General features: G+C 41.0%; 1 protein-coding gene across 1 annotated transcript in view; it reads right to left on the bottom strand.

Moving 5' to 3' along the window:
• The window catches only part of LOC128686174 (uncharacterized), a 19,810-nt gene extending 11,696 nt beyond the window's left edge, over window positions 1-8,114 (bottom strand). Inside the window, exon 1 of the mRNA XM_053772955.2 lies at window positions 8,059-8,114. Within this exon, the coding sequence (XP_053628930.2) occupies window positions 8,059-8,070 (12 nt within the window). The 5' untranslated portion in view covers window positions 8,071-8,114. The remainder of the gene's footprint in view (window positions 1-8,058) is intronic.
• Window positions 8,115-15,000: the final 6,886 nt, after the last annotated feature.

The following is a 15,000-nucleotide window of genomic DNA, read 5'->3' as shown; positions in this document are numbered from 1 at the left end:
AAATACCAACAGTACCAAGTACAAAACATCAGCAGTACCAAGTATAAATACCAACAGTACCAAGTACAAAACACCAGCAGTACCAAGTATAAATACCAACAGTACCAAGTACAAAACACCAGCAGTACCAAGTATAAACACCAACAGTACCAAGTACAAAACACCAGCAGTACCAAGTATAAACACCAACAGTACCAAGTACAAAACACCAGCAGTACCAAGTATAAATACCAACAGTACCAAGTACAAAACACCAGCAGTACCAAGTATAAATACCAACAGTACCAAGTACAAAACACCAGCAGTACCAAGTATAAATACCAACAGTACCAAGTACAAAACACCAGCAGTACCAAGTATAAATACCAACAGTACCAAGTACAAAACACCAGCAGTACCAAGTATAAATACCAACAGTACCAAGTACAAAACACCAGCAGTACCAAGTATAAACACCAACAGTACCAAGTACAAAACACCAGCAGTACCAAGTATAAACACCAACAGTACCAAGTACAAAACACCAGCAGTACCAAGTATAAATACCAACAGTACAAAGTACAAAACACCAGCAGTACCAAGTATAAATACCAACAGTACCAAGTACAAAACACCAGCAGTACCAAGTATAAATACCAACAGTACCAAGTACAAAACACCAGCAGTACCAAGTATAAATACCAACAGTACCAAGTACAAAACACCAGCAGTACCAAGTATAAATACCAACAGTACCAAGTACAAAACACCAGCAGTACCAAGTATAAATACCAACAGTACCAAGTACAAAACACCAGCAGTACCAAGTATAAACACCAACAGTAACCAGTATGAAAGTTAAGACACTTGCGCAACATCTGGTTATCTTTATTGTAAACGTTTCGCCATCCAGTGGCTTTATCAATACAAATTCTTGGACATAATTAGAAAACAGAAGAACTATATACAAAAGATGAGGTAATCAGTCCCTCAGCCTTGGAGGTGGTGTTTACAACACCATGGTTGTAGAGATTCTGAAGCACAGGTAAGGAGACTGGTGCTTATATAGGCGTCAGTGAAGAGACGTGTAGCAGACGAGGACATAGTCACTGGTAGGCGGGATTCCCCAGTGGAAGTAGGTCCTTCCCAAATTGATGGGCTAGTTGTATTGATAAAGCCACTGGATGGCGAAACGTTTACAATAAAGATAACCAGATGTTGCGCAAGTGTCTTAACTTTCATCTTGTCGGTATTGTATACCTGTCTTGCACAGTAACCAGTATAAACACCAACAGTACCAGGTATAAACACCAACAGTACCAAGTATAAACAACAGTACCAAGTATAAATACCAACAGTACCAAGTATAAACACCAACAGTACCGAGTGTAAACACCAGCAGCACCAAGTATAAAATCCAACAGTACCAAGTATAAACACCAACAGTAACCAGTATAAACACCAACAGTACCAAGTATAAACACCAACAGTACCAAGTATAAACACCAACAGTACCAAGTATAAACACCAACAGTACCAAGTATAAACACCAACAGTACCAAATATAAACACCAACAGTACCAAGTATAAACACCAGCAACAGTACCAAGTATAAACACCAACAGTACCAAGTATAAACACCAGCAACAGTACCAAGTATAAACACCAACAGTACCAAGTATAAACACCAACAGTACCAAGTATAAACACCAACAATACCAAGTATAAACACCAACAGTACCAAATATAAACACCAACAGTACCAAGTATAAACAGCAACAGTACCAAGTATAAACACCAACAGTACCAAGTATAAACACCAACAATACCAAGTATAAACACCAACAATACCAAGTATAAACACCAACAGTACCAAGTATAAACACCAACAGTACCAAGTATAAACACCAACAGTACCAAGTATAAACACCAACAGTACCAAGTATAAACACCAACAGTAACCAGTATAAACACCAACAGTACCAAGTATAAACACCAACAGTAACAAGTATAAACACCAACAGTAACCAGTATAAACACCAACAGTACCAAGTATAAACACCAACAGTACCAAGTATAAACACCAACAGTAACCAGTATAAACACCAACAGTACCAAGTATAAACACCAACAGTACCAAGTATAAACAACAGTAACCAGTATAAACACCAACAGTAACCAGTATAAACACCAACAGTACCAGGTATAAACACCAACAGTACCAGGTATAAACACCAACAGTACCAAGTGTAAACACCAGCAGTACCAAGTACAAAATCCAACAGTACCAAGTATAAACACCAACAGTACCAAAGATAAACACCAACAGTACCAAGTATAAACATCAACAGTACCAAGGATAAACACCAGCAGTACCAAGTATAAAATCCAACAGTACCAAGTATAAACACCAACAGTACCAAGTATAAACACCAACAGTAACCAGTATAAACACCAACAGTAACAAGTATAAACACCAACAGTAACCAGTATTAACACCAACAGTAACCAGTATGAACACCAACAGTACCAAGGATAAACACCAACATTACCAAGTATAAACACCAACAGGAACCAGTATAAACACCAACAGTACCAAGTATAAACACCAACAGTACCAAGTACAAACACCAACAGTACCAAGTATAAACACCAACAGTACCAAGTATAAACACCAACAGCACCAAGTATAAACACCAACAGTAACAAGTATAAACACCAACAGTAACCAGTATAAACACCAACAGTACCAAGTATAAACACCAACAGTAACCAGTATAAACACCAACAGTAACCAGTATAAACACCAACAGTACCAAGTATAAACACCAACAGTACCAAGTATAAACACCAACAGTAACCAGTATAAACACCAACAGTAACCAGTATAAACACCAACAGTACCAGGTATAAACACCAACAGTACCAAGTGTAAACACCAGCAGTACCAAGTATAAAATCCAACAGTACCAAGTATAAACACCAACAGTACCAAGTATAAACACCAACAGTACCAAGTATAAACACCAACAGTACCAAGTATAAACACCAACAGTAGCCAGTATAAACACCAACAGTTCCAAGTATAAACACCAACAGTAACAAGTATAAACACCAACGGTACCAAGTATAAACACCAACAGTAACCAGTATAAACACCATCAGTACCAAGTATAAACACCAACAGTACCAAGTGTAAACACCAGCAGTACCAGGTATAAAAACCAACAGTACCAAGTATAAACACCAACAGTAACAAGTATAAACAACAGTACCAAGTATAAACACCAACAGTAACCAGTATAAACACCAACAGTACCAAGTATAAACACCAACAGTACCAAGTATAAACACCAACAGTAACCAGTATAAACACCAACAGTACCAAGTATAAACACCAACAGTACCAAGTATAAACACCAACAGTAACCAGTATAAACACCAACAGTAACCAGTATAAACACCAACAGTACCAGGTATAAACACCAACAGTACCAGGTATAAACACCAACAGTACCAGGTGTAAACACCAACAGTACCAGGTATAAACACCAACAGTACCAGGTGTAAACACCAACAGTACCAGGTATAAACACCAACAGTACCAGGTGTAAACACCAACAGTACCAGGTATAAACACTAACAGCACCACGTGTAAACACAAATAAAAGTAGGTATAAACACAAATTTAAACGAAATGTAAGCACGAGTAAACGAAGCGTTAACACAAGTAGAGCGATAAATCGAAGCGTAAACACAGTGTGACACAGTCATTGAACAATGACATTCGTTATATAAATAAACAAAAATATACATGTAAACAGAAGAAAACAATTGAAGCTTGTGCGACATATACACAGCAACATGTGCGACATATACACAACAACATTTGCGACATATACACAACAACATGTGCGATATATACACAGCTACATGTGCGACATATACACAGCAACATGTGCGACATATACACAGCAACATGTGCGACATATACACAGCAACATGTGCGACATATACACAGCAACATGTGCGACATATACACAGCAACATGTGCGACATATACACAGCAACATGTGCGACATATACACAGCAACATGTGCGACATATACACAGCAACATGTGCAACATATACACAGCAACATGTGCGACATATACACAGCAACATGTGCGACATATACACAGCAACATGTGCGACATATACACAGCAACATGTGCGACATATACACAGCAACATGTGCGACATATACACAGCAACATGTGCGACATATACACAGCAACATGTGCGACATATGCACAGCAACATATGTGACATATACACCTGGAGTTTACCTGGATAGAGTTCCGGGGGTCAACGCCCCCGCCACCCGGTCTGTGACCAGGCCTCCTGGTGGATCAGAGCCTGATCAACCAGGCTGTTACTGCTGGCTGCACGCAAACAAACGTACGAGCCACAGCCCGGCTGGTCAGGTACCGACTTTAGGTGCTTGTCCAGTGCCAGCTTGAAGACTGCCAGGGGTCTGTTGGTAATCCCCCTTATGTATGCTGGGAGGCAGTTGAACAGTCTCGGGCCCCTGACACTTATTGTATGGTCTCTTAACGTGCTAGTGACACCCCTGCTTTTCATTGGGGGGATGTTGCATCGTCTGCCAAGTCTTTTGCTTTCGTAGTGAGTGATTTTCGTGTCCAAGTTCGGTACTAGTCCCTCTAGGATTTTCCAGGTGTATATAATCATGTATCTCTCCCGCCTGCGTTCCAGGGAATACAGGTTCAGGAACTTCAAGCGCTCCCAGTAATTGAGGTGTTTTATCTCCGTTATGCGCGCCGTGAAGGTTCTCTGTACATTTTCTAGGTCAGCAATTTCACCTGCCTTGAAAGGTGCTGTTAGTGTGCAGGAATATTCCAGCCTAGATAGTACAAGTGACCTGAAGAGTGTCATCATGGGTTTGGCATCCCTAGTTTTGAAGGTTCTCATTATCCATCCTGTCATTTTTCTAGCAGCTGCGATTGATACAATGTTATGGTCCTTGAAGGTGAGATCCTCCGACATGATCACTCCCAGGTCTTTGACGTTGGTGTTTCGCTCTATTTTGTGGCCAGAATTTGTTTTGTACTCTGATGAAGATTTAATTTCCTCGTGTTTATCATATCTGAGTAATTGAAATTTCTCATCGTTGAACTTCATATTGTTTTCTGCAGCCCACTGAAAGATTTGGTTTATGTCCGCCTGGAGCCTTGCAGTGTCTGCAATGGAAGACACTGTCATGCAGATTCGGGTGTCATCTGCGAAGGAAGACACGGTGCTGTGGCTGACATCCTTGTCTATGTCAGATATGAGGATGAGGAACAAGATGGGAGCGAGTACTGTGCCTTATGGAACAGAGCTTTTCACCGTAGCTGCCTCGGACTTTACTCTGTTGCCTATTACTCTTTGTGTTCTGTTTGTGAGGAAATTATAGATCCATCGACCAACTTTTCCTGTTATTCCTTTAGCACGCATTTTGTGCGCTATTACGCAATGGTCACACTTGTCGAAGGCTTTTGCAAAGTCTGTATATATTACATCTGCATTCTTTTCGTCTTCTAGTGCATCTAGGACCTTGTCGTAGTGATCCAACAGTTGAAACAGACAGGAGCGACCTGTTCTAAACCCATGTTGCCCTGGGTTGTGTAATTGATGGGTTTCTAGATGGGTGGTGATCTTGCTTCTTAGGACCCTTTCAAAGATTTTTATGATATGGGATGTTAGTGCTATCGGTCTGTAGTTCTTTGCTATTGCTTTACTGCCCCCTTTGTGGAGTGGGGCTATGTCTGTTGTTTTTAGTAACTGTGGAACGACCCCCGTGTCCATGCTCCCTCTCCATAGGATGGTAAAAGCTCGTGATAGGGGCTTCTTGCAGTTCTTGATGAACACGGAGTTCCATGAGTCTGGCCCTGGGGCAGAGTGCATGGGCATGTCATTTATCGCCTGTTCGAAGTCATTTGGCGTCAGGATAACATCAGACAGGCTTGTGTTAACCAAATTCTGTGGTTCTCTCATAAAAAATTCATTTTGATCTTCGACTCTCAGTCTGGTTAGCGGCTTGCTAAAAACTGAGTCATACTGGGACTTGAGTAGCTCACTCATTTCCTTGCTGTCATCTGTGTAGGACCCATCTTGTTTAAGTAGGGGCCCAATACTGGACGTTGTTCTCGACTTTGATTTGGCATAGGAAAAGAAATACTTTGGGTTTCTTTCGATTCCATTTATGGCTTTTAGTTCTTCCCTCCTGACTCCTATAAGATTCCTTTAGCTTAAGTTGGACGTTTGTTATTTCTCTGACCAGTGTCTCCCTGCGCATTTCAGATATATTGACCTCTTTTAGCTGCTCTGTTATTCTTTTCCGTCGCCTGTAAAGGGAGCGACTGTCTCTTTCTGTTTTACATTTACAGCTTTTAGCATCACACAGCTAAATCTGTGACATACACAGCAACATGTGCGACATATGCACAGCAACATGTGTGACATATACACAAAAACATGTGTGACGTATGCACAGCAACATGTGTGACATATACACAGCAACATGTGCGACATATGCACAGCAACATGTGTGACATATACACAGCAACATGTGCGACATATGCACAGCAACATGTGTGACATATACACAGCAACATGTGTGACGTATACATAGAAACATGTGCGACATATGCACAGCAACATGTGTGACATATACACAGCAACATGTGCGACATATACATAGCAACATGTGCGACATATACACAGCAACATGTGTGACATATACACAGCAACATGTGCGACATATACACAGCAACATGTGCGACATATGCAGAGCAACATGTGCGACATATACACACCAACATGTGCGACATATACGCAGCAACATGTGCGACATATACTTAGCAACAATTGCGACATATACACAGCAACATGTGTGACATATACATAGCAACATGTGCGACATATACATAGCAACATGTGCGACATATACACAGCAACATGTGTGACATATACATAGCAATATGAGCGACATATACACAGCTACATGTGCGACAAATACACAGCAACATGTGCGACATATACACAGAAACATGTGCGACATATACACAGAAACATGTGCGACATATACACAGCAACATGTGCGACATATACACAGCAACATGTGCGACATATACACAGAAACATGTGCGACATATACACAGCAACATGTGCGACATATACACAGCTACATGTGCGACAAATACACAGCAACATGTGCGACATATACACACCAACATATGCGACATATACACAGCAACATGTGCGACATATACACAGCTACATGTGCGACAAATACACAGCAACATGTGCGACATATACACACCAACATATGCGACATATACACAGCAACATGTGCGACATATACACAGCTACATGTGCGACAAATACACAGCAACATGTGCGACATATACACACCAACATGTGCGACATATACACAGCTACATGTGCGACATATACACAGCTACATGTGTGATATATACACAGAAACTTGTGCGACATATACACAGCAACATGTGCGACATATACACAGCAACATGTGAGACATATACACAGCAACATGTGCGACATATACACAGCAACATGTGAGACATATACACAGCTACATGTGCGACATATACACAGCAACATGTGAGACATATACACAGCTACATGTGCGACATATACACAGCAACATGTGAGACATATACACAGCAACATGTGAGACATATACACAGCAACATGTGAGACATATACACAGCAACATGTGAGACATATACACAGCTACATGTGCGACATATACACAGCTACATGTGCGACATATACACAGCAACATGTGAGACATATACACAGCTACATGTGCGACATATACACAGCTACATGTGCGACATATACACAGCTACGTGTGGGGCATATACATAGCTACTTGTGCGACCTTTACATAGTTACAGGTGTGTAAAATATGCACATCTTCATGTGTGTAATATATACACAGCCAGCTTCAGGTGTGAAATATATACATAGCTACAGATGTGTAATATACACAGGTTCAGAGTACTCACCAGGGTGTTCATGGCTGGGTAGCAGGGAGAGGTCTGAGCTGGGTGGAGTGCCCACATCTCCTTATAACACTCCGCCCACGCAAAATACACACATACACACACACATATATATATATACACACACACACCAGATTATTAAATAAAGCAGAGAGGTTCAAAACATTCTGGTGTTACAATATTCCCTCATCTCTCGCAAGGAAATAATGTCAAAAACTTACTGACTCTTACAGGACCTCCACGGCGCAGGATGTTGCTAAGATGCGTAGGTTCGTGATTATTTTTGTTGTTAATCAATAGGTTATTGTAGAATATACAATCAAATTTCTCTGGCCTCTGTTTGATCATGGAATGTTCTGGCCTCAAATAACCTCTTCAAAAGTTGCGTGTCATAGCAGCCTGAGACACTTGAAACACTCGACCATCTTTCATGAGGAGTAAATAGTTGAACCCTTCTTCTACCTTCATTCATCCCTGATCTTATCTAAACTAAACTACGGAGATCAAACATATTCTTCGGCCTTCCTGACTTCTCTTTCTAAACATGATCCCATTCATCACCAAGGGATACTTTCTTGTTAAGGGACTCTTTTTTATCTTCCCCAGTCGCGAGCCTGTGTACAGAGGCAAACACTCCGTCTTGGCATGATTGACTTGACGCCCATTGTCTCCGTTGGTTTGTCCGCTTCCATGACCTTTACGATCTTTCCACATATAGAACGATAACGGATATTTGTAAGACTAGTTTATTTAATCGTCAGCCACATTTATTACGCCCTTTTCGTCTCCGTATCCACTCCTTATCTCTGCATATTACTTCCCCACTCTCTCTTCGGGAAGTTCCAGCGATTTACAGTTGCTCCTGCCTAAAACTCACTAGCCTACTATAACCTAAGGTTCACTCTTTCTTGACAACTTTATTCTCATGATGTTGCAGTGTACACTGGTGGTTCTGAATCTACCGATGGTATTGGGTATGCTTCTTTTATCCTGAAAGAATAATCCAACACCATTTACTAGAATCGGTGGGTGTTTTAACATCAGAGTTATCTGCAATTCTCACTGCTATAATACACATTGCGACGATGTCCACCTCATTCGTAACTCTTTCGGACTCCCAAAGTGGGTTACAAACTTTAACAGAAATTCGACTCCACTACCCTATCGTCCTTCGTATACAACTTTGGTTAAGTCGCATTTCTAGTTAACCCAAGGAAGTCTTTTTTTTTTTGAGTCCCTGGACACGTCGACGTTTAGGACAACGAGCAAGCAGACTCGGTCGTTCGGTCATGACCTCACGACATCCCGCGGAGGTATTTCTTTCTCAGACTATTCATCAGTGCTCTCTCAACAACTTAACCGCTGGCAACAACGCTGGCAACAACGCTGGCAACAACGCTGGCAACAACTCTGGCAACAACGCTGTCAACAACGCTGGCAACAACGCTGGCTCCTGGTGGACCACGATACATCTGGCTCTCTCATTCAGATTAATTCCTATTTATCATCTCACTTTCCTCTCACATATATTCTCTTTACCAGCTATGTTCATCCATTTTCACCAGTTATTGCTGTTTTCTAATTGCATATTAAATTGAATAATGAGAAACATTTTCCACATTACACCACAGCAGTTTGGTCCCAAAAAATATGTTTCTCGTAAACTGCCACTGATGAACAACAGGTGAGATTATAGCCTTCTTCTTCTTCTTCTTCTTCTTCTTCTTCTTCTTCTTCTTCTTCTTCTTCTTCTTCTTCTTCTTCTTCTTCTTCTCCTTCTGCTTCATCTTTTGAGGCCACCATGTGAGGCCTAGTATGAACAGATCCAGTCATCCACTTTCTAGTACGAAGACCATGTTACCCTCTAAGATATTTCTAGTATGACCAGTTTCTATTGCCATCTAAGATATGTTTTAGTGTAGACAGATCCTGTTACCGTCAAAAAAGATCTGATTTTCTGTCACCTTGAAGTCGATAAAAACATGGGAGGAGTATACGGCTTAATTATGTCGATGATTCAGAGAGAAGATTTGCCTCATCAGGGACGTCAAACTGTCTCTACTGAGTTTTTCACTGATTTCGCCAGTCTCTCTGATAAAGTTGATATGTTAGCCAAGAAGAGCACCCTGAAGGAGAATGTAGAATATAACTTTGGTATATCTGTGTCTAGCATTAGGAATAATATTAGGAGAGAAGTAAATAATGAAAATGAATGTTCAAGGAATGTATTTAGAAAGCTGAGTAGACCTATGATAACATGAACGTAGATAAGTATGTTTATGGAGCAACATGCAATGTGAACAGACTGACTGATGTTGTAGTGGCCAGGCTTAGGCTTGGTTACAAGTACTTCTGGTAGTTTGGCAGACACAGATGATGGCCAAACCAAATGCAAATTGCGTGGTCAGGCATATGGTCACTGTCTTGAGCACTATGTGTTTAATTGTCCACTTTCTGAGGAATACAGAGACAGACGGTATAATAACCTATGTGACATGTCAAGATATCTTATAAATGAAAATAAAATACCAGATATACTTACCAAATTTCCTATCTTTGCTTGTAACAGATAAGTGAACTAATGCACACCTGTTAATCCTATTGAGGCCTAGTTCCAAGACCTTTTGTGTATCCATATGCTCTTGCGCTACCGTCCACAGGATGGATATGGGGTGCACAATAAACCAGTAACTTCGGTGGCAAAATCTAATCTAATCTGCTCGCCTCAATCTAAGAGAAAAACAGCATACAATGCGAACACGATGGAAAAAGACACACATACACACACGTTTCGCCCACAGTGTGGCCCTTATCACTAACACATTTGTCTACTTCTCACACAAATATCTATTCAACCTGTTTTTAATTTATCCAAGATAATTGCTTCAACACACCTCATCTCACTACGCTTCTTATACATAGACTCATTCATTCTCTCTCTATCTCCAGATAGCTGTATTTGTGACTCCATAAATCCCTCTGTGTACCTGAAACCATGTCGGTAAAGGATTGTGGTACACTGCATCTCCCTGTTTTTTTTCCAGCCTACTGTGTACAGGAAGTCATACCACACGTCTGACTATATTCAGTACTGTATATCCATAACTGCGGGGTTCGTCATGACTGTAGCCACTCTGTGTCATAACTAGACAGTCTGTCATGACTGTAGAGAATCTGTCATGACTGTAACCAGGCTGTCATGACTGTAGCCAGTCTGTCATAAATGTAGACAGTCATGACTGTAGAAAGTCTATCATGACTGTAGAGAATCTGTCATGACTGTAGCCTGTCTGTCATGACTGTAGAGAATCTGTCATGACTGTAACCAGGCTGTCATGACTGTAGCCAATCTGTCATAAATGTAGACAGTCATGACTGTAGACAGTCTGTCATGACTGTAGACATTCTTTCATGACTGTAGCAACTTTCTCATGACTTTAGCCAGTCTGTCATGACTGTTGTCACTCTGTCATGACTGTAGACAGTCTGTCATAACTGTAGAGAATCTACTATGACATAGCCAGTCTGTCATGATTGTAGACAGTCTGTCATGGCTGTAGGCAGTCTGTCATGACTGTAGACAGTCTGTCATGACTGTAGGCAGTCTGTCATGACTGTAGACAGTCTGTCATGACTGTAGACAGTCTGTCATGACTGTTGTCACTCTGTCATGACTGTAGACAGTCTGTCATAACTGTAGAGAATCTACTATGACTGTAGCCAGTCTGTCATGACTGTAGACACTCTGTCATGACTGTAGGCAGTCTGTCATGACTGTAGACAGTCTGTCATGACTGTAGACAGTCTGTCATGACTGTAGGCAGTCTATCGTGACTGTAGCCAGTCTGTCATGACTGTAGACAGTCTGTCATGACTGTAGCAACTCTTTCATGACTGTAGCAACTTTCTCATGACTTTAGCCAGTCTGCCATGACTGTTGCCACTCTGTCATGACTGTAGACAGTCTGTCATGACTGTAGTGAATCTGTCATGACTGTTGTCAGTATGTTATGACTGTAGACAGTCTGTCATGATTGTAGACAGACTATCATGACTGTAGACAATCTCTCATGACTGTAGACAGTCTGTCATGACTGTAGCCAGTCTGTCATGACTGTAGCCCCTATGTATCACAGTGGGCACCTGTGACGAGCGGGGTACCACAGGGGTCGGTCCTAGGACCAGTGCTATTTTTGGTATATGTGCATGACATGATAGAACTGTTAGACTCAACAGTGTCCCTGTTCGCAAATAATGTGAAGTTAATGAGGAGAATTAAATCAGATGAGGATCAGGCAGGACTTCAAAGAGACCTGGACAGGCTGTACACCTGGTCCAGCAACTGACAGCAGACGGAGTATAGGCTAGGTGGCCAAAGACTGCAAACCTCGCTCAAGGAGTAAGATCTTGGGGTGAGTATAACACCGAGCACGTCTTCAGAAGCACAGATCAACCAAATAGCTGCTGCAGCATATGGACGCCTGGCAAACCTGAGAACAGCGTTCCGATACCTCAGTAAGGAATCGTTCAAGACACTGTACACCGTTTACGTCAGGCTCATACTGTAGTACGCAGCTCCTGTTTGGAACCCACACTTGATCAAGCACGTTAAGAAATTAGAGAAAGTGCAAAGGTTTGCGACAAGGTTAGTTCCAGAGCTAAGGGGAATGTCCTACGAAGAAAGGTTAAGGGAAATCGGTCTGACGACAGTGGAGGACAGGAGGGTCAGGGGAGACATGATAACGACATACAAAATACTGCATGGAATAGACAAGGTGGATAGAGACAGGATGTTCCAGAAAGGGGACAGAGAAACAAAGGGTCACAACTGGATGTTGAAAACCCAGAAGAGTCAAAGGGATGTTAGGAAGTATTTCTTCAGTCAAAGAGTAGTCAGAAAATGGAATAGCCTAGCAAGTGAGATAGTAGAGGCAGGAACCATACATAGCTTTAAGATGAGGTATGATTAAGCTCATGGAGCAGGGAGAGAGAGAACCTAGTAGCAATCAGTGAAGAGGTGGGGCCAGAAGCTGAGTTTCGACTCCTGCAACCACAATTAGGTGAGTACGACTCTTACATTCTCCTTGTGTTTTTCTAATCAGTTTTTAAGGTGGTCAGTTTGTTGAGGTTATTGGTCTGTTCCCTGATGATGGTGAAGGGCTCTTGATCCATGAAATTAGAGCTACTCTTTCCTTCCTTGAATCAAAGCCGATTTGCCTCTCATTCCCCAGACACTCTATGCCCTTTACGAGTTTAGCCCCTACCTGTAATAATAATAATAATAATAATAATAATAATAATAATAATATTATTATTATTATTATTATTATTATTATTATTATTATTATTATTATTATTATTATTATTAATTAATTAATTAATAATTAATTAGTTAAGGTCTGTAGTTCCTTCAAGTCATTTCTCTTCTTAAATGTTTATTCAGTATTTACTATTATCCAGCTGTCTCTTAGGTCACATATTTGCAGTGTTTTATAGAAGGGGAAGTGACCAACTTAGAGCTTCGTCACCTTCCTTCAGTGTCCATTGTGAAATCTTGTCGTTTACTTTGGTTTTACTTGGTTACTGGTCCTACATGTCTCGTTAGTTCTGGCCACTGTGCTGCTAGTGGGTCTCTGTCTCTCTCTGTCTGTTTGTCTGTCTCTCTCTCTCTCTCTCTCTCTCTCTCTCTCTCTCTCTCTCTCTCTCTCTCTTGTCATATATCAGTGACCCGGTCACAGAGCTCCAAGCAGGTGTGTACTCACCTATTTGTGGTTGCAGGGGTCGAGTCCTAGCTCCTGGCCCCGCCTCTTCACCGGTTGCTACTAGGCCCTCTCTCTCCCCGCTCCATGAGCTTTATCAAACCTCGTCTTAAAACTGTGTATGGTTCCTGCCTCCACTACGTCATTTTCTAGGCTATTCCACTGCCTTACAACTCTATGACTGAAGAAATACTTCCTACTATCTCTCTGACTCATTTGTGTGTGTATGTGTGTGTGTGTGTGTGTGTGTGTGTGTGTGTGTGTGTGTGTGTGTGTGTGTGTGTGTGTGTGTGTGTGTGTGTGTGTGTGTTTGTGTGTGTGTGTTTGTGTGACAGGATTTTTCATCTATAATTCCCAAGAAACCACTTTGAGCCAGGTGTTCCACCGCCCTCCTGATATCTTCACCATCACCATACATAGTATGCGTGTCAGTGATGCTGGAGTGTAGTTAACGTAACCTGCGTCTCGCCTGTCTTAGATATCAGCAGACTACAAGCTTGGTGTTCCATGTGTCTACCGAATGATACATTGGCTTTTTGTAGGCTATAGTCAGCGGTTCACCCAATGTTTTTCTCTCTAAAACCCATAGCGTGAGGTCCTGTTGTGATTTTCTAGTTCTGTGTGTATGTATGTATATATATATATATATATATATATATATATATATATATATATATATATATATATATATATATATATATATATATATATATATATATATATATGCAAAACAACCACTGTGAAAGAATAGTGAAATTTCAACCGCTTTCGTACTGCTCACATTATCTATCATATATATATATATATATATATATATATATATATATATATATATATATATATATATATATATATATATATATATATATATATATAGATAGATAGATAGATAGATAGATAGATATAATTATCAGTTCTCAAAGATACTTTTCAATAGACACTATAGATGGTAAATTGCCAGTTTTTAAGAGCACCTATACGTGGTTGCAGGGGTCGATTCACAGAGCCTGTGTGTGAATACTCACCTAGTTGTGGTTGCAGGAGTCGATTCATAGCTCCTGGCCCCTCCTCTTCACTAGTCGCTACTATGCCCTCTCTCTCCGTGTTCCCTGTTCCGTGTGTGTGTGTGTGTGTGTGTGTGTGTGTGTGTGTGTGCGGCCTTGCCGTGGGTAGCCAGGAGGTTGTC

This window comes from Cherax quadricarinatus, chromosome 9 (genome assembly GCF_038502225.1).
Source record: "Cherax quadricarinatus isolate ZL_2023a chromosome 9, ASM3850222v1, whole genome shotgun sequence".
Taxonomy (NCBI): domain Eukaryota; kingdom Metazoa; phylum Arthropoda; class Malacostraca; order Decapoda; family Parastacidae; genus Cherax; species Cherax quadricarinatus.
Note: the sequence above shows the minus strand (reverse complement) of the source record. Positions and strands in the feature narration are given on the sequence as shown.